Source organism: Phaseolus vulgaris, unplaced genomic scaffold (assembly GCF_000499845.2).
Source record: "Phaseolus vulgaris cultivar G19833 unplaced genomic scaffold, P. vulgaris v2.0 scaffold_30, whole genome shotgun sequence".
Taxonomy (NCBI): Eukaryota; Viridiplantae; Streptophyta; class Magnoliopsida; order Fabales; family Fabaceae; genus Phaseolus; species Phaseolus vulgaris.
The window spans coordinates 241,748-264,605 of NW_027174098.1; the positions used below are offsets into that span (position 1 = coordinate 241,748).

A 22,858-nucleotide genomic window follows, 5' to 3' on the forward strand; every position below is an offset into this window, starting at 1 on the left:
ACAAAATCAAATTGATAAAATGAAGATTGTCTCTATCATTTATTAAAAATTATTTTTAGTTATATAAAATCTTTAATACAAGTTTTAGTGCGTATATACATAAAAATGTTTAAATCTTAGTTGTTACATATTCAAATCTCAATAAGATAATTTTTATCTCTTATAAACTTTTGCATATATATATATATATATGGAAAGGAGGAAAAATGTAAATAAGAAAGTCGTATATACTAAAAAAACCAGAAGAACAGTCCGTTGACCCAAGAAAAAGGAAAAATAATTGGAGCTTGTGTATAGGATCGAATGAAACTAATTATAAATGTAGTTACATTGAACTTTTACACAAGTTTCTTTATTAGAAACAAATTAAAATTAAGTTTTGTACAGGTTAAAAATAAGTTAATTTGTAAAAGTTATATTATTTAAATCCTCTAAAATTCTTGTTCATAATTTACGAAAATATTTATTTATTTCATTTTATATAATTTTTTTGAAGTAGTTATGAAGAAAAATGATGCAAACAATATGTATATGTTCTTGAGTGGCGCCACCAAAAATGAAATTGCGCGTGGTTCTGTTATTTCCGTTTTTCTTCATTGGTGACCACTTCATCTCTCTCCCTTATGTTCCTTTGATGCGTATTTGATCATCTATTGAGTTTGTGGAGGAATCTCCTCATCACAACCTTTGCAATTAAGGATGAACTTGGTGCGTCTATTAGGATCTCTCTGTGATTTAGATTGCCATAAAACTCTTGTTATACATTGTTGCTTTCACCTGCTTTTCATCTTTCATTTCTTAATCCCAATGCTTCTAACGTCTTTCTCTCATTCCATAATATTTATTTACTTTCTCATATCACTTTTGCTATCCCAGTTATTATTATTATTAGATATACACAAATCATATCCTGAGTTAATGTTCCTTGCAGCGTGTGCTTCTAGGCTCATGCCTTTCTGAAAGCCTCCCTCAAATCTTACATTTCCATGGCTTTCGCGTTGAGGGTCCTGCTTCTTCCTTCAACCCCAAGTAAATTTCATTTTCAACCTTTTTTTTTCCTTCTTTTTTCGTTCACATAAATGATGATTTAAGGAATGCTTCAACAAAACAATAATTGCTTCTTTTTTTTTTTTTTGTATTTTTTCAAATCCTGGGGTGTGGGGTTGCTTTGGTTCTTTAGAATCTCTCTCTTTAAACACAATGATAATGCAGTGGGAAAACATATCTAGGAACAATGTTTTTAACCTTTTTTTTTTCTTTTGTGAACAGACACAGGAAGAACGGAAATATCTAACTTTTGTGAAAGATAGAAGAGATAAGAAGTTTATAAAAATATGTATATTTGACATTGATTGGATGATCCTCCCCGTTGAGTTGCCGTGGAATGAAAGACGCTAGCTTTGATCTGGGATTTTGGAGGAACGAAAGAAAGAAGGTTTTGTTGATATACTGATAACTAGCATCGACAGAGTAGAATTTAATAGGTAGGTGAAGAAGCCAATATGGAAAGACCAGCGCTGCAGGCAATAAACACCCATAGGAAAAAAATGACAAAACAATTGACCGGAAAAAGGGACGATACACCTTTGCATTTTGCAGCAAGAGCAGGGAATTTGGATGTGCTGAAGGATGCCATTTTGGGAACTGATGAGGCTGAATTGCATGAATTATTATCCAAGCAGAATCAAGATGGAGAAACGCTCCTTTATATTGCTGCTGAATATGGTTACATTGATGTAGTTAGGGAGATGATTCAGTATTATGATCTTGCTGATGCTGGAATTAAAGCTAGAAATGGTTTTGATGCATTGCACATTGCTGCCAAACAAGGGGATTTAGGTAATGTGGTTGGTTAGGCTTTATTTCAATATCTGCTTGTTTGATTTGATTTAAAAGGAAACCTCACTTCTCTTTGCTTTGTTGTAGATGTAATGAAGGTTCTCATGGAAAGTCATCCTGAGTTGTCAATGACTGTGGATCCATCCAACACCACAGCTTTGCACACAGCTGCAATACAAGGGCACACTGAAATAGTGAAGTTCCTATTGGAAGCAGGAAGTAGTCTGGCAACCATTGCTAGAAGTAATGGGAAAACAGCTCTGCATTCTGCTGCGAGAAATGGACATGTGGTAGTTGTGAAAGCAATTCTTGAGAAGGAGCCTGGGGTTGCCACCCGGACCGATAAGAAGGGCCAGACAGCACTTCACATGGCAGCTAAAGGGCAGAAGCTTGAGATGGTGGAGGAGTTGATAAAAGCAGATCCCTCATCAATAAACATGGTTGACAGTAAGGGAAACACAGCATTGCATATAGCAACCAGGAAGGGCAGGAGTAAGGTAAAAACTAGGCCACCGCTTGCCATAATTTCAACTAAAATTTTCTGTAGGCTTCATGTATGTATAATGTTGTGATGTCAAGTGGATAGTAATTTAGATCATCACCCCAGCTCTGGATGAATGTTTTTTTTGTGTGTGTGTGTGATTTGTCTTTCCATGTTTGAAAGAATTATCTACTAATTGCTCCAGCTATCAGCTTGAATGATTTATTAAGACAACTAATCAGAAATGGTTGCTTGTATGCTTTGCAATGTAACAATTGTTGTAAAATTCAATACATCTATTATTCATGATTAGTAGTGATTGAATAACATTGGAAAAACCTTTTACATTGATATTCCTCAAATAAATTGTATATGCAGAGTGAGAGGCCAACATATGTTTATCTGAATAAACTTGTTTCTGCAGATTGTAAAGTTGCTTTTAGAACAGAAGGAAACTATAACAAGTGCAGTGAATAGGTCTGGTGAAACAGCATTAGACACTGCTGAGAAAACGGGGAACAATGATGTGAAAGCCATTCTTTTGGAATATGGTGTTCAGAGTGCGAGGACTATAAAGCCCCCTCAGGGCACAACGGCTACTACAGCCCGTGAGTTGAAACAGACGGTGAGTGATATAAAGCACGAGGTCCACCACCAGTTGGAACACACACGCCAAACCAGAAAACGGGTTCAGGGCATTGCCAAACGTATTAACAAAATGCACGCCGAAGGGCTCAACAATGCAATAAACTCCACAACCGTGGTGGCAGTCCTAATTGCCACCGTGGCCTTTGCGGCTATTTTCACAGTTCCTGGCCAATTCGTTGATGACCCACATGATATTCCTCCAGGGATGTCCCTTGGTGAGGCAAACATAGCCCCAGAAGTCTCTTTCATCATTTTCTTTGTGTTTGATTCCGTTGCACTGTTTATCTCTTTGGCGGTGGTGGTGGTGCAAACCTCGGTTGTTGTCATAGAAAGCAAAGCAAAGAAGCAGATGATGGCAGTGATAAACAAGCTAATGTGGCTGGCTTGTGTTCTCATTTCCGTGGCCTTCTTGGCACTGTCATTTGTAGTGGTGGGGAAGGAAGAGAAGTGGCTGGCCATAGGAGTGTCCATTATAGGAACAACCATAATGGCTACGACCTTGGGGACTATGTGTTACTGGGTCATTAGGCATCGCATTGAGGCCTCAAATTTGAAGAACGTTCGAAAATCTTCATTGCACAGCAGGTCTAAGTCTTTTTCAGTGTCGGCCTTTTCAGATTCTGAGCTATTAAACAGTGAGTATTATAAGAAAATGTATGCGATTTAGATAGAACCAACTTACTCAGTCTGTTCCTATTTAGCTCTTGCTTTCTTTCGCTTTCCAATTTAAAAGCACCGGGCCAAATGGAGCTATATCCAACTAAAGTGGAACTTCCAAATGTGTATCTGAAGAACAAGAAATGGCTAATATTAATAACGTACTAAATAAATCATAACAGTAAATAGTCTCCTTCCTAAAAACAATGAAAATGGGAAGTGAATTTGACTATGGAAACAAAGCATATATAGTTTAATTAATCCGTTCCATATGATAACAGATAATCCAATTCCGACGAGTTTGTCTCTGAAATGGAGCTTTTTTTACAGTTAAAGCAATCACTATCAGTTAGATACAACGACTGAGTGGCCTAACAAAAATAAACAACCAAATGAAACTATATTCTTTTAGTTTTGATCGGCGTTTAATATATGAAAATTGTTAGCACCACTCATTTTATCCTTTTTTTGTTTTTAATGAATTTAATTATTATGGTAAGTATACGTTAAAAAACGTGTTACTAACGAATTCAAAATTACTTCAAGTCAAAATCACTTTCCTTAACCCCTAGCCTATTTTCCATTAAATTCAATTGGCACAGTATATTTGGGAGCTAAATTTTTTAAGAGGGAAATGAATAATGACAGATTGACATTAGGTGTCAATCCTTTCATGTTATAACCTCATGGTTTGATTCAACCACCTTGCAATTTTATGTATCACGTTCTGTTAATACACACCAATAAATTTATCATCTTCAGTTGAAGAAAGCACACATTGGAAGGGCTATTTGTTGAGTGTTTGGCTTTATTTAGTAAGAGCCTTTTTATGCTAGTAAAACTCTCAATTATTTTCAAATCACTACAATTGACAAATATATTAAAAATTAAACTACGAGTCAAACACTTATACAAAGTGAAACCTGTATTACTCATAAGATTCCATATAATTCAACAATATTGTAGACTATTTGAAAGAATCACAGATTATATTCCCGGTGTTTCTCTTAAAGTGAATAGTTCACTTTAGAATGAAAGGTAAAGCATAATCATAAATCGTAGGAGTAAATTTTAACAAAACTAATGCCTTTTAATTTTATCTTTAAAAAGAACTCCCCTTCAAGAGTTGAATGTTCATGTATGCTGTAAAGAACTAATACTAGACACCGCATCCAATCTATTTGGGGTGTATTTCTGTGTGCATTGGGCCATCCATATCTGCCACTTTCAGACAGCCAGGTTATCCTAACGTCCATTATTTTAACTGTATTATGGCTGGGGGGGAAAAGGATAACATTTCTCAGTGCATCAAGATTGAAGAGAATGTAAGATCAACGCCAAATTGAAGGATCACTAATGATGAGAAATGACTTGCGTCCTACAAACTAAATTCACAAGTAAAAACTTTACATTTAAGGTTTTCTTTTTTCCTCCTTAACGTTGAGGTTGAGGCAAAGACGGTCTCTTTTCCACCAACTCATAATGAAGAACAAAATTATCCTGCAAGAAGGCAGTCCATTAGAGGCCTAACGAGACAGAATTATACCGGAAAAAAATGATTTCACATCCAACTTTAGGCGCATGAATGTGTCCATTCGTGCAGTATACAAGTACAAAAGCAAACCTTCCGGACTGTTTCAAAGGTAGTTGGATCAAAACAGTGGTAAGATCCTCTCTCGTATGTATTTGTTTTGACAAGCGGCTCCATGTTGGGAACTCTTATAAACCAAAAACGATGTTCTTTATGATAAAACCAACCTCGTTTGTAACTGCAAGCAACAACCCTGCCTCGTTAACAATTATTGCTCCGATAAAACGAAACACAAATCAATTTAAATACTCCAGACAAAATAAGTCAAATCCCAGATTAATCAGATCGAACAATGATTAGTAATTTCCAAAGAGTCGTCAATGCGGTATAACTTAAAAAACAGCACATACAGTTCAATATTGCCAAATTGAAAATATTGTTGCCAAGAATCCCCTAAATGTAATAATCCTAAAGTAATTCAGAACTAAGAATAAATCATCCAAAAACAACACCAAACAAGAAGGGTAGAATGCATACAGTTCATTTGCTGCATATAGTTGTGCTTCATCCTTGGGCATGCTGAAATAAAAGAACAATTTTCCTTGATTATAATATCAAGCAAGTCAAATGTGAATGCAAACAAGATCAGATTTCAAAAAGCACCTGTAAAATATGTAAAACAATGTTTCCACCGAAAACTTCAAAAAATAACCTTGCTGCATAACACAAACTTGGCCTCAATAAAGAACAAAATGCTAAGGGCAATTAAATGATAAAGCAAAATAAAGAACATTCACATGTAGGGCAGGCGGCTGTTTAGCATAATAACATTGTAGCACACTGAACTCTGGATCGCCCTTGGCCGGTTCATCAGACCATGGAGATCGAAAAGTTTTGTAAAGATTTTCTGATGAATTCAAATTCAAACCAAGTGTTGTGAGATCAATCCCATGAGCAAGATATTTCAGGTCAGGATCACTTATATGGACTACACTGAACAAGCCAAGTGCACCAAATGGATCTGGACTAGATTGCACACTTTGCATAGATTTCATGCCCTGATCCCTAAAAGACTGATTTGCAGCTGACATTTGCTGAAGGCGGAACTGGGACTGGTTCTGCTGCTGTTGATACTGCTGAATAAGCTGGTCATATGAACCCATACCAGTATTTGGAGAATTTAGAGGCCTTAGTCCAATGCCAGGAGGTCCACTGGTCTAAACCAAAAACCAAAAGTCACAAGAATGTCAGGACTTGCTTTGGTGGAAATACTGAATTTCAGTTCAAATGGGCCCTTACACTCATTTCAGTGTTTCATGTACATAATAATTAAAAGACTCATGATGTATAGCCACACAAAAGCAGGTGCCTAATTTTTCTAAGTAGAAAATTAACTGACCTGGGAATGATAAGTTGAGTGTGAAGATGGAAACATATCTGTTCCATGCAAATGGAGAAGATCTTGATTGTTTACAGATGAAAAGGAGACCCCATTACCACTGACCGAAGGGGTATGCTGCTGTTGCTGCTGCTGCTGTGTACGATGTGACGGATATGATCCCCCCAAACTGAAACCAGAAGATCTCCCCATCTGCTGTAGATTGAAGGCAATCAAGATTGAGAATGGATTTTGATCCATTAATATTATATTATAAACACATGGAAATGTATAAGGAGAAGATAACTCCATTTTTTGCAACATAAAACTCACGGAGAAATGCTGAGATTGCATCATTGACACAGTGTTATCATGAAGTTGTTCTTTCTGGTACATATCCATTGCAAAATCGGCAGTACCACCTGTGTACAAATACCATGGTCAAAAACAAATGATGAAGCCAACTGACTAACCTCTACTCATTTACAGTTCTCAGTTCATAAACAAATTTGACCAAAAATAATTAGAATATGACATCACACACAGAAAACTAAGACGTGATTCCCGACAAGCAATCAAAGATTCGTAGTGCAAACTTAAAGATATCATTGGAATATGTCATCACATACAAACAACAATAAGAACCATTGAAGCATCCTCACTAAATGTATGACTGGTCACACATATATACCAAACACAAAGAAAAGAGCCCTTATTCATATAAAAATCAACCAGAAGAACATGAGAACAAAACATGGATGCAGAATGCACCATGTAAAGAACCTCGTGCAAAACCCTAATGATGCTACACATAAAAAGTAAATGTACATGCAAACATCCAGAAGCACTTCCACAAGAAGCAGCATAAATTTCATTATACAAGTATCACAATTCCTCTACCTATACTCTGATAATAAATTTGGACTCTAAGGAGCCAAGAAAAAGATGGGTCCAAGAAATGAGAATGTTAAAAATGGATGTGGTCATACAAGAAAGACAGAAAACAAAATGACAGAACAAATAATATTATGGCATCAATTGAGGGAAAGATGGCAGAAAATTGGTTAAGGTTGTTTGGACAGGTTAAAAGAAGGTCATTGAAAGCACATTGTATGGTTTTAGTCATATGAAGAAGGGAAGGAGACAAAAAAGGACACTAGAAAAAGTTGTTAAAGAGAGATCTCAAGGTGAATAATATCTCTGAAAATTGGTCTTTAATCTAGATAGATGGCATTGTGTGATTCATATAGCCAACTTCACCTAGTGAAATAAGGCTTTCGTTCTTGTAATCTCCAAAACAAGAAAATAATATGATTAAGCTGGCTAAATTTCCAACTGAATGCATAAGCTCACACATATTAACCAAACAATGTACATACAACACCTTTGAATCCTGGTAAAGCTGGGAAGTCTTCCTTTTGAATACTAAACTCTTGGTTTTGTTGGACAATGGGACTAACTCCAAGACCCTGTTTTCGTAAAGAACCTGAAATTTATAGTTTACATTATTCTTTTTTTGTGGAAGGTGAGCAATGTATCAAGCAAAACAACATTTTCCTTCACACACCCAACTGTCCTTGAGGCCCACCAGCAGAACTAGGATGAGTGGTCAGTTGAGGGAAGTCATTGATATCAAAAGGTGAACTGTCACCAGAATTCACATCATTCAGCATCCCCATAGAGTTCAAGTTATTTACTGTTTGAACATGACTTTGTGAAAGTGGACCTCCAGCACTAGGATAGGAATTTCCTAGCATTGAAATTACCTGTGGAGATCCTGAATCAAAAAGTGGTTGTCACCACAAAGTAGCACATTTAATCTACACATCAAATAAACTCAATATTAAAGGGAATTAAAAACCTAATGTTCATCACATCAAACAAATAAACGATTAAATCCAACAATTTATATAATTCTAAAAAATAAACAGTTCTTCAATAGGTATCTCTATCTCTAGTACATTTTGCTATTTTAAAGACAGACCAACATATAACATTCAAAAACCACAGCAACACATACTGTGACATAAAAGAGAAAACAAATTCAAAATAAGTAGAGCAGTAGACAAGCAACCTATGAAGAACAGGACCACTGCACAAACACCAGACACAACAACAACACTCTAACAAAACAGATGAAATGAAGTAAGAGTAACATAACAAAAGAACTAAATTGATAATATCCACCTTTCTCTTATAATAATGAAGAGATATTATATTATGCAGTATTAGAACTTTATCACTTTAAAAAAACCCCAAAATAAGAATATGAAGTCATATCTATTGAGAAAGGTACTTCACCTTCTATTTGAGTTGACTTCTCTAAAAGTCAAAATTTAATTTTTTAATAATATTAGTGTGGAACAACTCATATTGATGTGTCAACTCAAATTGTATCAAGAGGTAGGCTTACGTTTGTCCAAACAGACAAGATAATTGTTTCATTGGACATTCAATGGGAAGGAAGTAAGTGATACACAAAGCAGCACAATGACACCTGCCATGTGCTGAATAACGATGAAAATAATGGATACTATACTACTAAACTTGACCAGATTTATACTCTTTATTTGTAATGAAATTATGGGTGCCTTTTGTTTATTGGCCCCCTTGCTTCATAATCACCACATACCATCCGCTCTCACAGAGATCACATCAAGGAAGTTTTGGGACCAAACTCTGTGTTCCAATGACAGCATTTAGTTCACTTTAAAAAATATAGGAAGAAATAAAAATTATTATAAAGGGAGGAAAAAAGTATTTGAATAACAAAATTCTGCATTTCATTGTTCCCGATGAATAAAACTGGAGGGTTGGATAAGATACTATTCTTTAATCCTTATTACAAGTATATACAAAGAAAATAATGTTCAATGGTCATAGCTGAAGAAACATTATGTTGACCAATGAATGTCGCAAATAACTGATTTCAAGGTGCTGAAACAACTTGTCATCTAATTATATAAAGTAGATAAAAAGAAAATTGTATTTATGATCATCAAATTAGTATATGAAAAATTCATCCTTATAGCTAATATATTTTGGTCGATATGAAGTAATTATATAGCTAAGAAATAATAATATACAAAGTTTGCATAGCTTTAATATCAAAATTCTAACCCTTTTGAAGCAAATCTCAACTAAACACAATCAGGTATTTCTTAGGAAAAAAGATTTACACACCAATTCAATGCTCTTGTGACTACCAAAACATACCTTGCGAAAGAACACCACTCATCAATCGATTCTGTCCTTGCACGCCTAAACCACCAGAGCCAGCATTTCCACCTAAATTTATACGAGAAGCAAGGCCAGGAACAGACAATCCTCCAGAGCTTATCCTCCCAATGTTCCCCCCACCAACCATGTTTCCCATCGAACTGGTGATTCGAGGACCTGCATTTCCCAAAATTGGGGATACTCCCAATCCTGGAACAGCATTTCGATTACCAATTGCAGCAGAAGTTGGAAGAATCCCAGGAATAGGACCAGCAACTCCATTTGTGCTACTATTAAATCCAGGATTTCCTATAACACTTATACCTCCTCTACTGTTGACTCCTGAATGTCCATGGGAGCTTCCATGAGATAGCTGCAAATACGATGTATAGACAAATAAAAACATTCATGTTACACAACAGCAGAAAACAAATGACAGGCAGGAGAGTTAAATTGGCTCAGAACTTCAGGTACTACTCTCAAGATGTTCAAACACAAATGCATTCACCTGTGACAGAGCAACGGGTAGATTATTTGACGCAAATCTTCCACTTGAAAGGCTTGCTGAAGGTTGTTGAACTCCTCCCCCAGAAGGAACACTATTTAACGTTGAGTTTCTTGATGTAAGTGAACTGGGCATATTGGGTACATTATAGCTCCCGTGAATGTTGTGCAATCCCTGAATAGAACCTGCAGCAAGAACATGACAATTATATAACTAAAGGAGAGGAGGAAAAAGATTGACTCTAGCAAAATTTTCCCACCAGAGTGATGAAAAACTGGGGAGGCTACACCAGACTGACCAGAAAATGACGTAGCAAAGGAGCGCCCAGCAGCACCATCTGGAAGATTTGAAGCAGACCCGTTCAGAGAAGACTGCAAACAGAAATTAAAATTTACTTCGAAGACAGATACGTTCCAGAAATGGGAATCAATTTCTTAACATGAAACAAGAACAATATCAATAATAGTACGACAACTTACAAAATGTTTTTCTCATTCAATGTGTATTCAACATGCATAAGGTATGAAACATTAAACAAGAGACAGAAATTTCACTTTTTAAGTGGCAATTGCCAGTAAATTGCATGGACAGAATGGTTAGCACTCATTATAAAAAGTACAAGTGTAAATATAATGAGTCTGAGGTTATCAATGGCAGATAGCAGACTAATGGAGAAGGCCAAAATTCAACATATAAAAACACCATTGTGACCCATAACACCACATAGTGGGCCTGCCTTCACAAGTTTAATATGACAGAGGGTTGAAAAAATCCAGGATATTTACAACATTGAATGAGTCTAAGTAGCAGCCAACATATAGCAAGGATTAAATGTTCAGTTTAAGGCAATATAAAGTTGATTTTCACTCAATATACACACACACTGAGTTTTCCCAATGCTTGGATGCTCTAATCGCAGAAAACAGAAACATATTTAAATAGTATGTTATTTAGAGATTAGGCTTAAATAGCCTTTTAGTCCCTATTACATAGGGTGCATCAGGGACTAAAATGAAACAAAAAGAATTATCAGGACTACAGCAGGAAAAAATATTAAGAGAAACAAAACAAAAAACAACCATATATTTTAGGGACCAAAGAGTTGCTTAAAATTAATTTTATGTTCTTAGTAAAACATTATCAAGCTAAGATTTCCTACTTGGATTCAGCAAGGAATTCATATATAAGGAAAATTAGGATTATATTTTATTAAAGGGTGAGCCCAGGCACAGACAATAAAGTTGTGTATTGATGGTTATCAATTTGAATCTAGAAATATTTCCATATGCAAGGGGGAGGCAACTTACATTGACCCTTCCTCAAAACTTTAGGTGGTAAGAAGCCATTTGGCATTGGGGTACGTTAGTTTAAGTTTTTATTTTATTAGGATTTATCAAGAACTTTTAATCTTTAGTTACACATATTTTTGGATTCCAAAATGTAGTTTATTCATATTTGATATTTCCTTTTCCTCATAAAGCATCTGAATCGTAGTCAGACTCTAGCTCAGAATGGTACTCCAAGCTTATTGTTGATCTCAAAGGAGGAATCTAGATCTATTGTTCTACATCACCCCAGTTCTGCTCTAACTAAATAAGTTAATATTTGAATTGAAGCTACTTTGATAATCGGATACATCTAAAACATCCAAATTATGATTTATCAATCTTAGAAAGTGAATTTAGACCTAACTCAATCTTACAAAACTAGTTTGCAAAGTGGATTTGCACCCAGTTATATTTACTATAATTTGGTCACATATCTAGTTAATGTGAGATCTTCAACACGCTCCCTCATATCAAGAATTGAATATCTCAAGCATATCAATAATTGATTATCTCAAGCATGAAACTAGATATTAGTGGGAAGTTTGATAGTGACCCAACAATGGGTGGTATGATAAGCCCCAAAAACCTTGGTATGATAAGCACCCAGTTATATTTACTATAATTTGGTCACATATCTAGTTAATGTGAGATCTTCAACACGCTCCCTCATATCAAGAATTGAATATCTCAAGCATATCAATAATTGATTATCTCAAGCATGAAACTAGATATTAGTGGGAAGTTTGATAGTGACCCAACAATGGGTGGTATGATAAGCCCCAAAAACCTTGTTAGGACAAATATTGATTCCATCTTAAAATGTGAATTTAGGCTTCACTCAACATACAAAATTAGCTTGCAAGGTTGGGTTTTCACCTACTTATATACTATAATTTGACCATATTTCTAATTGATGTGAGATCTCTAACAATCAAAATGTTCGAGAAACATTATAATCACTAAAGACATTCTAGTATACACACCACTGTGAAGCACAATAATCTTACAACATGTCACGTTGTTTAACAGCACATTTTAGCCTAGAAGTCACTCTGTAATTGCCTAAACAATTCAAATCATACAATCATGATATCGTGTACCAAAGATCAAGGATCAGAAATGACAAGGAGATTAAACTTGATGTAATGAAAATATGCAAGCAAGAACTTCAAACTAAAAGTTGATGTCAGAGGAAAAAATCACCCACAGCCAATCATATAAGCCACGTATTCAATGAAGATGAATCAAAATCCTCAATTATAACAACTTGGTAATCTATGACAATGCAAACTGAGTTAAGAGTGAGATAGACTATTGAACATAGCCTCTTGCTTTGCAGGACTAAGTAATTACATTAAGTAAGCTCGACATTGCATGGATTTCAGAACGTCAAGCCAACATTCATCACTGTGCTGAAAAACACCCGCCCCTTTTTTATTCAGCAACAGATGTGTGAACAATGTAAAGTTCCTCTCCTAAACCAATCAACAACCTGGGTAGAACAAAATGCCAATAAAACAACATCAAAAGCCATATGATTCAGTTGAAAGGACAAATCCAACTACATAACAAAGTAAGCACAACAGTTCACACAGTGAATTTCATTGTCACATTAAGCCTTAACTCTTAGGTTATCATACATAACATATGTTTATTCCCTTTCAGCAGTCTAAGGATGTGCAGACTCTAGAAGCCAAACATTAAACCAACCTAAAAACGTCGAATCTATATAGCACAGACAATAAAATTGCAAAGAAGAAAATGTAGTTTAAACAGGTTGCGCACAAATGACGAACGACATCGCGATAAAATTAAGAGCGATTATAAACAGCGTCAATTGATACCAAATTCAACAGAATTTCATGTACTGCTCCCTAGTAATCAACCACAAATGAAACCATTTCCACATAAATTGATCAACCGTCGAATTTCACAGTCCTCATTCCGTTCAGAATTCGAAGTGAAAAATAATAAACCACACTAGAAAAGTGCGGAACCACAAAATCAAGTGCCTCCGAGAAACCTAACATGATTAATCAGTGATTCCGACGTTAAGCAGAGACGGTGAAGGAAGATCGTATGAAGGAAACGATTAAGTGGATCGAAGTTTGGAATTAAGAAGCGCGAAGAGAATAAATGGAGGAGAGAGTACCCGAAGAAGAAAGATGAGCGATAAGGTTGAGTCAAGGACCGAGTTTGGGTGCCCTAAATCGGAACAATAAAAAGATGCAGAGAGAGAGAGAGAAAGAGTTGCAAGTAGAATACAAAAGCTTCCCTCTAATCTAACTAGTTGTTGGCTTGGGTTGGGTTGGGTTGGGTTGAGAGACGATAAAGTGTAATAGAGAGAGTATCGATAATAGTTTCACTATCTTATTACTCTTCTCAACGGAACGTATGTATATACATACGTATAGGTATATGTAAGTATGCATCTAAAAATCATAAATTATATAACAAATTTTTGTTAATTTTTAGATAATTATATTAAAAGTTATAATTTGATTAACTGCTAGAGTACAAATTTAATAATAATTAATAATATATAGAAATTAGACTCGTTTTATAAGCGTATTTAGTATATTTATATAAGTATACAAGTATAAAAGTCTTCTAATTAAAACAAATTCATGAAGTCTGAAAATTAATTTTTCCAAATTATAATTAGAGCGTTTAAAAAAAAACTGTGTGTATTACCTTTGTTCCCACATATGGTAAGGACTATTTTAAGTAATATATTTGTCTTTTTAGGACAATTCTTTCAAATATTTTACTTTTATTTTTTTTACCGAAACGTCCTCGTCTAATTTATATCTTTTAATAAATATTAAATATTTTAAATGAATAAATCCACTTATAAAGATTGAAATAGATGACAAACAACTAATAATAAGATAAATTGTATAACTAATATTCCTTTTTTAGGATTGTATTTTATGTAATAAATACGAATATGACATAATTTAGAATTTAGAATTAAATTTAATTTACACTCAATTTTAATTTATTTAATGATGCAAAGTACAATGTTTAGAGAAGGGTGTGCGCGCTTAGTATTTAAGAGGTAGTACAAAGAGAGAACCTTCCCTTCTTACCTTACAAAAAAAAACTCTCTTCTTATTACTATTCATACTTTACCTTCAAACACTACTTTCACTCAATTCTCCTCCTTTCGCACCTCGTCTTGCAAGAAGTTAAGAGGGGTGTGGATGGTTAAATTTTGAGGTTTTTTAAGTAATAATTATTTTATTTCACTTCTCCGCCTTTAACTAGTGGCAATTGCTTCCTGCACCCAATCAATTGCTTCCTGCACCCGACGAACTTTGTAAAACTCAATTTTGTCCTTGTCTTCTTTATTTTGAAAAAGGTGTAGGGTGCACAAAGAAACTTGGTTTTCCTCTTCTCTTTGGTTGGTGCTGGTTTGAGCTGCGTAGGTGGTTTTAGTGTGGTGGTGGACGTGCCGTTTTAGTGTGATGGTGGTTTTTCTTCTCTCTCGTCGTCCAACTTTGTCACAGGCGATGCCGCACTGACCACCACCACCACAATCGATGTCGTTGTTAGGTTGGTCTTCGTCACAGGTAAGCGCCGCTACTGAATGGAAAACGACACAAAGAAGAAAGCGGCAGAAAGATTGAAAACGAAGGGACTGCAATGTGTTGGGTGCAGGGAAAACTAAGAGACTACAAAAAACCTTAATTTTCATTTTATTAAGGTTAGTTTAATATTTTCACAAAAGTAATAGGATGTCAACCATATTTGATTGGGTGTAGGGAGAATTTGTTTTAACTAATTTACCATGATCAATTGCATAGGACAGTTTCGGAATGGGAAATCTTAAAATAAGTTGAGCCTATTTTAGAGTTTTTTTATTAGGATTAAAGACATTAAAGTGATCAAAGAGTTCAATTGGTGTTGTGCTCTAATAATCTTTTCAAAATTCTCCTTAAAAAGAAAAAAAAAACTAGTATAAGGGAAATTAGTTTTGCCTAAACTTATAAACTAGCTTATATGTGACAAATTGATTTTGATTGAAGCGTTTGTACGTAGAAAGTTATAGATTGACTTGGATTTTATTTAGACTTAATTACCACTTTAATCTTTATATTAAGTATAAAAATTTAATTTAATTTTCATATTTTAAAAGATTTAATGTTTTTTTAGTCTAATTTGATTTTAATTTAAAAAAATAATAATGTGGTTCCAACTTTTTAAAAACAATTTAAAATAAAGGTTTCAATTTTTTTTTAAATGATTCAATATAATAATAACATGTGTAACTCAATATGTAGTAGCAAAATCAGTTTTAATGAAAACAATCTAACGAAAAAAAAAACTACATTGAATCGTTTAAAGAAAATTTTGAACCATGATAAACTTTTTTAAAATCTCGTACATTGACTTTTTGATCTTTAATACAAAGATTAGACAGATAATTGAGTTTTTTATTTAATAGTTTGGTTCAGACAGGTTCTTGTGTTTTGAAGTTGATGAACCAAAATTACAGTTTTAGTTTTTTTACCGAGCTTTGAGAACTGAAACAATGATGAATTTTTTGGATTATTACATGTGAATTGATGAGCCAAAACTTAAAATTGTCATAATTGTTTAAAATTATACATTGATTTCAAATATTAGAAACTTAGGCGTCCATGAGAACTATATGTGCAACTGCCATGGTTTCGATGATAGGGTATAACGTTGTTAGTATGAAATTTGTGAATTGAGATATGATGGACTTGGTGATGGAATTTGAATTAAATTATTAACTTTAATCATCCAAGTAATATCATACCATAACTTTTAATTCAGAATGGTGTTTGAGACTTTTTTTTTTTTTTGGTTTTAAACTTGTCATATATAATTTAATTATATTATAATGTGGTGATTGTTCTATGATTTTATTTTGATATATTTATAATTATATAATGATAAATAGTTTAATAGTTTTTTTTTGTTTGAAAAACATTTGAGATATATAATATGATCGTGTGGAAGATAAATACGGGAATATTGGTCGATTTTGACCAAAAAATTTTAAGATAAAAAATAATATACTCAATATATATCATTATTATCGCTAATACAATAAAAATGAGTATATAATTTGTAACATCAAAAAATACATATAACTATTACCATACAAGTTGTCCCGATCTTTATACAAATTTAGAGGTTTTCACAGTATTCCTATTACAAGATTATAACTTATAGAAATATAAATATTTACAATATAAGGTTCAAAACAACATCTTAAAATCTTCCAGAACTTCTGACACTTGTATGATCATCTGCTCGTGTACATAGTGCAGTCATCGTAGTTCACAACACAATAAGAAGAGTAAGGGTAAGCTAGTGAAAATAAAATTTTATAATATATACAATTAAATCAAAAGAGAAAATCAAATTACATTGATCAATTTCTCAATTATTCAATCTTCTTCAAATCCTAACATAAAACAATCACATAAATCTCACATAGACCTACACATCCAGGATATTCAACAAATAGAATAACAATTGACGTCTTTCGGAAGACTTGTATTAAGTAAGTGTTACTAAAAAGTAACACTTAATCCAAAGATTACCGGTAAATTCAAGATAAAATATTAGGATAAGTTCAATACAACTCAAGATGTGCATCTCACATATGTCACGGTGTGCATAAACTCGTCCATAAGTTTCTCACCACCTAATATCTTAATTTATGTGACTTAGATCATCAGTAAATATCAGTGATCTTTGTTACTATACAAGCATCAATACTTAATGCACCAACAAACATTAATCTATACATTATTGCAGATGTATGAATTAAATTTCATATTATTTCCATCATATAATATCATTTAAAACGCAATCCACAACATTCAAAATTCCATTTAACATACAAAAACAACACTTAAATATTAAACCATCAAAATCAAATATTTATACTCGTTTAAACAATATAGAAACAAACAACATTCTTGTAAGATAAAATGAATATTGGGACCACGTCTCCTTCATATTCATATCTTCTAACCTAGGTACTATTAAAAAATTAAATCGTAACAATTGAGAAACTAGTAAAGAATGATTTTGTGATTTATTAATAAAAGATAATGAAATTAACGCGTGAGAATATGGAATCTAAAAAAAATATCTTAATCTTTTGTTATTACACGTTTATTATATTTTTTTATTCTTTATTATATTTAATTTTATGTTTTAATATTTATCAAAATTAAATGACGCGTTAAGAAATGGAAAATTATCTTAATTTAATTTACATTACATGTATATGTATATGCACAAATAAGTTTAACCAATAAATATATCAAATAAGTTCCAACTCATATGATATACCTCTTAACAAATCCACATGTGTCTCTTACGAGAATAATTAAATTTGGAGAAAAAAAGAAAGATGATTGACAAAGAAAAACTTAAAGATGATTATTCTCCAATTTTCTTTAGCTATCTTACAGGTGACAATTTATTGATAAAAGAAAAAAACATATAAGATTATCCATTAGAGAAGATGGAAGAGAATTTGAAAGAGAATGTTTAGTTTTTGTTTTAGTAAGAAATAAAAATTAATTTAACTTTTTATTTATATCACACCATTTTTTTCTCATTTTGACTTTATCTTTTCCCAACTCAAGAACCTAAAATATTTTATTTGTTACACCTATCATGTAAATATTAGAAAAACCATACTTTGATACTTTTACAGTTGTATACATTTATGATTTTAGAAAAAATATATATATAATAAAGGATAAATTTATAATTAAATAATATAAAAAATAATTAAAATAATAATATTGTTGAATGTTAAGTGAATGTAGAAAAAAAAGTTAGATGTCAAAATATATCATAAATATTTTTCTCACTAACAAGTCTCATTCATATTCACTTAACAATTAAATATGTTATTATTTTATTTTAAAATTTTGTTTATATTATTTTTTATTAAGAAAACATAATATTTTATAATTAAGAGGGGTTGTAAAGTGAAAGTGAAAAAAAAATTAATGTCAAATAAACTTTTTCTATTATTGTTTCCTACCATGGATAAATATTTAATAATATATTAATGGATACAAATTTCACTTTATAAAACAGTTTATAAAATTGGATTAGACTTAAAATTTATGTTTTAATAACTTAAAAAAAATATATTTCAACATGTATTTTGATCTTTAGGTATCTCTTTCAATATTAATTACATACTAATATTAATTTTTCCATTAATAAACACATATGACACAATGCACACTCAACTATATTATTCATTATCAAAGTTTAAACAAATCTTTCCTTGTAATACCAAGACTGTTTTTTCCTTATTATATTAAAAACTAAATATATAAATGTTATAAACCCTAAATTATTTTAGACATTTGACTTGAAACATTTTAAAAAGTGCTTACACTTTCCGTGATTACTTAGCTGGGCCAAAAAGAAGGGTGTAGCTAGTTATTTATCATTTACTAATTTAGATGGGGCAATGAACACCCATGTGACTTTGTTGCAAGTTGGAGTCACGCGTTTTCGCTGATGTGCAGTTGACTCTCTCTCCCTCCATAATTGCTACTTTTAATGCTTTTCACTCTCAAACTACTTACTGAAACAAAAATTCACTATTCTACTCAAACATAAAATATTATCTTTTATACACTTAAACAAATTACATACTAAAATATGAGTTCATGTGAAAAAATTGATTTTTTTTAAAAAGATTATAAACTGACGTTTTTAATTATACAGTTGTAAAAACAATATTTTTCGTATATATAATATTAATTATTTTTTATCTCGTTTCCACTTATTTTTTCTTTTTTCTTATTTTATCTTGCATTTTTTTTTCATTTCTACCCCTCTTTCCCTGTGTTGGATGCTTGAAGGGGAGCATTAAAATTTCCATTGTTGTTTTTCAATTATTCTCGTGAGCATTTATTTATGTATGACTCATGATAATTTCACATCTATCATTTCATGGCGCTATTATATTATGAAACATTTTATAATAATATCGTAGAGTAATTGATTGGTGATTAATTATAATTATTGTTTTTTTTTATTGTTTGTGACACGTTTATTGGTTGTCATCTTTTACCTGCTTTGAAAATTATAAAAGTTAAACTTTTTTTTAGTTTTTATAGACAGATATGTTTCTTTACTTGTTGTAGTCAATATGTAAAAGTTATTATCTTTGTGAAGAAAGAAAGTTCCAGAAGTTAACCTTATCTATAATGTGTTTTTTAAACTTCAATTTCTTCAAAATAAAATATTACAATTTTTAACTTCACATACAATTTATATTTTTCTATATATCTATATGTGCATAAAACTCTATTATACATTACCTAAAATATTCACTGTATCAAAATTAATTTATCAACTTCAAATTTTAACCAATTATATTTTTAATTTTTGATATTTCCTAAATAAAATTTTGTACTTAAACAAATACCTACCCATATTATTATTTTACATTTAAAATAAACCTACATAATTACTTGTTTAATATCTTTCTCTAAAGTAAATATACTACATACACTTTTCTTTAAAAAATAATGTATATTTTTTTAACTCAATCAATTCAATTATATAACATGCATTCCATTACTTTCTTCTAATTCTTTAAAATTTTTGCTTATTCACATTTCTTTTAAATATATCTATTTCTAAAAATTTATTTATCTCACTTTTACTTCTCTAGATAATTAAATCATACACACTTACTAAATATAATTTTTTTAAAAAAAAAAATTAATTTTAATATTTCCTTCATACAATTGTTTTCAATTAATTATTTTTATATTTATTCTCAAAAAATTTCTTCATATTATTTAATAAATCTCAAAATTCGGTTCTCCAAAACCAAATTTTGTCTGATTTTCTGATGCCAGATAGTGTCATGTGAAAAAGAAGAATAAAAACTATGCTATGTCGAAATACATGGGTCTGAATCATGAAATGGACATCTAAACATAGAAGTAAAAAAACCTCAGAGGATCTCATGTCAAATATAACTTATATACATGTAAATTTTTTATATGTACTTTAAAAAAATCATAAATAATATAATCCCTAATAATATTATGTTAATAAATTTAAAATCAAAATATAAATAATATATTAAAATATAATAAAAGATAATTAAACATACTTTATTTATTGACTTGTTTATTAATAATAATTGATTTATAAGAAGTACTTACACTTAATTAATATATATATACAATAATAATAATAATAATAGAGAATATTTTTATTTTGATATATAGAAGATATAGATTATCTTACATAATAATTGATTGGACAGGGAAGTGTAAGTTATAAAAAGTGAAAGTATTTGTTTGAAAAGTGTACTTTAACCCTACCTTTCCCTTTGAAGGATGACAGTAAATTCTTATAAAGTGGTGCAAATTTATGGCACGTTTTCTTGTTGCAGGTTGCTGCTGTAGTAGCTGTCAATCTGTTCCCACAGAGCTCCATCACATGGTTTTTCCATTTCTGAATGTTTCGTAACAAAAATCCCAAGCACTACATTTATGAATCATACTCTTTCGTTTCTCAACACTGCACCCCTTTCAAACACTCCACTATTAATTCCTCACCAATTCCACATTCATTCCATGCTCAACATATTTTCACTTGCCATTAAACAAAACGCCAAGTTCTTCCTTTTCCTTTTCCTTTTCAATTAAATTTATTTCATATCCATGAAATTAAGAATGGCCCAGATCTTGCAATCCCAAAACCTAGTACCAATCGAGGAACCAATACTTGAAATCGTTCACTGCTTCTCCTTGATTTAGTCCAGTGATGCTGGGATAAGGTTTCGTCATTGTTTCTTGAAACTAGGGTTTAATTGCAAAAAATTCCCAACTTTTCAGGGACAGACAAACTATTCTTACAAATTGGAAGCTGCATTATAATTTATATTTATATTGAGAAATGCTATTTTCATAACTTTCTTTTCTTATATATAACCAATTAACAAATTTTTTTATAATAGTATAATAAAACAATATTAGTTTTCAATATTATTATATGGTCCAATATATATATTCTAGCCAATTCAAGGTAGGTCGGAATCTGGATGAACTCCTAGTGGTGGTCTCCCTTCAGGTGATTCAAACTTTTGAGAACGAGAGAGACTCCTCCTCTGATGACACTGATGCTAAATATAATGAGTATAATATGAAATAGGAGTTGAGAGTACTTCCTATGTTGTTTATTAGATGATGATTAAATCATATGTTAAATAATGTCATTTTTGTAATCAGACATATATAGATCGAATTGTAACCTCTCCACTTTTAGTCATCATTTTGTCTTAATTGAGTCGTTAAGCATGATTAAGTCTAATTAATTGAAATCCATTGACCAGTGCTCCCTCATAATGTTAGATACAAAGGTCGGAAAACGACCCATAAATAACTAAACATCAGATCAGATCGATGACCTAACAATATCCTACCTAACAATATCCAAAAGCTTCATAAATTGATATAACAAATAATTAACATATGTTTTGTTATCTTAACTTAAAAAAATAGAATAATTTTTTACTAAATTATAAATAAAAAAGAATCTTTTAATAAAATGTAGGTAAAAAATTAATTTTTGTATGAATTTTGAATTTTGCAAGCATGTGTCATCACCAATGGCCAACCGTTTACTACTTTACCCTAAATTCAACCTATCATATTGATGGTGGTGGGGACCCTTTCTTCTGATATGCACGAAAGAGTTTCCTTTTTTTTTGTGTCAGATTACTTTTACCATGACAGGGGAGATGGAACTGCCTTGTAGAATTCACAATAACTTTTTGTTTCCAATTCAAATTCCCCATTCATATCTTTCACACTCAAATCATAAATCATCTTTCTTATTATGTGTAAGCCATGACATTATTTACTATAAAACACTGGACAAAGTGTGTTTCACTTCACATGACTCTCCAGTACAACTATTTGTTTCAATAATATATTGATTACTAGTATAATTATGTCATTAACTTTTCGTAGGCCGTTGTGATTAGATTCAACCATGATGTTAATGTTTGTTAATAGTTAACTTCACAATGTCCTTAATTTACCTATATCTTGAAGTTATGAAAAGCTTTAAAGGAATTTATTTAACAGAACGGAAGAGAAACGGATTATGATTCTAGAGTAAATTGACAACGACGGAAACGGAGGATTGAATGTAAAGTTGCATTGAGTTGTGACCCTAAAATAATGACCCATTAACATATCTTGGTTAAGCTTTAAAATAA

General features: G+C 31.9%; 2 protein-coding genes and 1 non-coding gene across 29 annotated transcripts; 2 read left to right on the forward strand and 1 right to left on the reverse strand.

Moving 5' to 3' along the window:
• The first annotated feature begins 573 nt into the window (after positions 1-573).
• LOC137817337 (ankyrin repeat-containing protein At5g02620-like) lies at positions 574-3,713 on the forward strand. The gene is made up of 5 exons (XM_068620625.1): positions 574-708; positions 932-1,029; positions 1,270-1,839; positions 1,927-2,336; positions 2,745-3,713. Exons 3-5 carry the CDS (start codon positions 1,503-1,505, stop codon positions 3,633-3,635), a joined length of 1,638 nt encoding a protein of 545 aa, XP_068476726.1. The 5' UTR covers positions 574-708; positions 932-1,029; positions 1,270-1,502; the 3' UTR covers positions 3,636-3,713.
• On the reverse strand, positions 2,621-13,978 carry LOC137817334 (probable NOT transcription complex subunit VIP2). 27 transcript variants are annotated; one of them, XM_068620613.1, is made up of 17 exons: positions 13,739-13,886; positions 13,431-13,609; positions 12,940-13,078; positions 10,557-10,629; positions 10,262-10,443; positions 10,078-10,126; positions 9,751-9,963; positions 8,102-8,311; positions 7,919-8,020; positions 6,868-6,956; positions 6,556-6,750; positions 5,954-6,373; positions 5,820-5,872; positions 5,694-5,735; positions 5,250-5,394; positions 5,036-5,125; positions 2,621-3,754 (listed from the first exon to the last, which is right to left on the reverse strand). In XM_068620613.1, the coding sequence occupies exons 3-16, from the start codon at positions 12,955-12,957 to the stop codon at positions 5,060-5,062; spliced, it is 1,857 nt and encodes a 618-aa protein (XP_068476714.1). In that variant the 5' UTR covers positions 12,958-13,078; positions 13,431-13,609; positions 13,739-13,886; the 3' UTR covers positions 2,621-3,754; positions 5,036-5,059. The 27 variants fall into 27 exon arrangements, with proteins under 27 accessions (XP_068476714.1, XP_068476713.1, XP_068476703.1 ...); XM_068620612.1 differs by lacking the exon at positions 13,431-13,609 and having other exon boundaries at positions 13,739-13,896; XM_068620611.1 differs by lacking the exon at positions 2,621-3,754 and having other exon boundaries at positions 4,533-5,125.
• Positions 10,518-10,601, forward strand: LOC137817344 (small nucleolar RNA snoR35). The gene has a single exon (XR_011081952.1). It is a non-coding gene; the product is annotated as a small nucleolar RNA snoR35 (small nucleolar RNA).
• Positions 13,979-22,858: the final 8,880 nt, after the last annotated feature.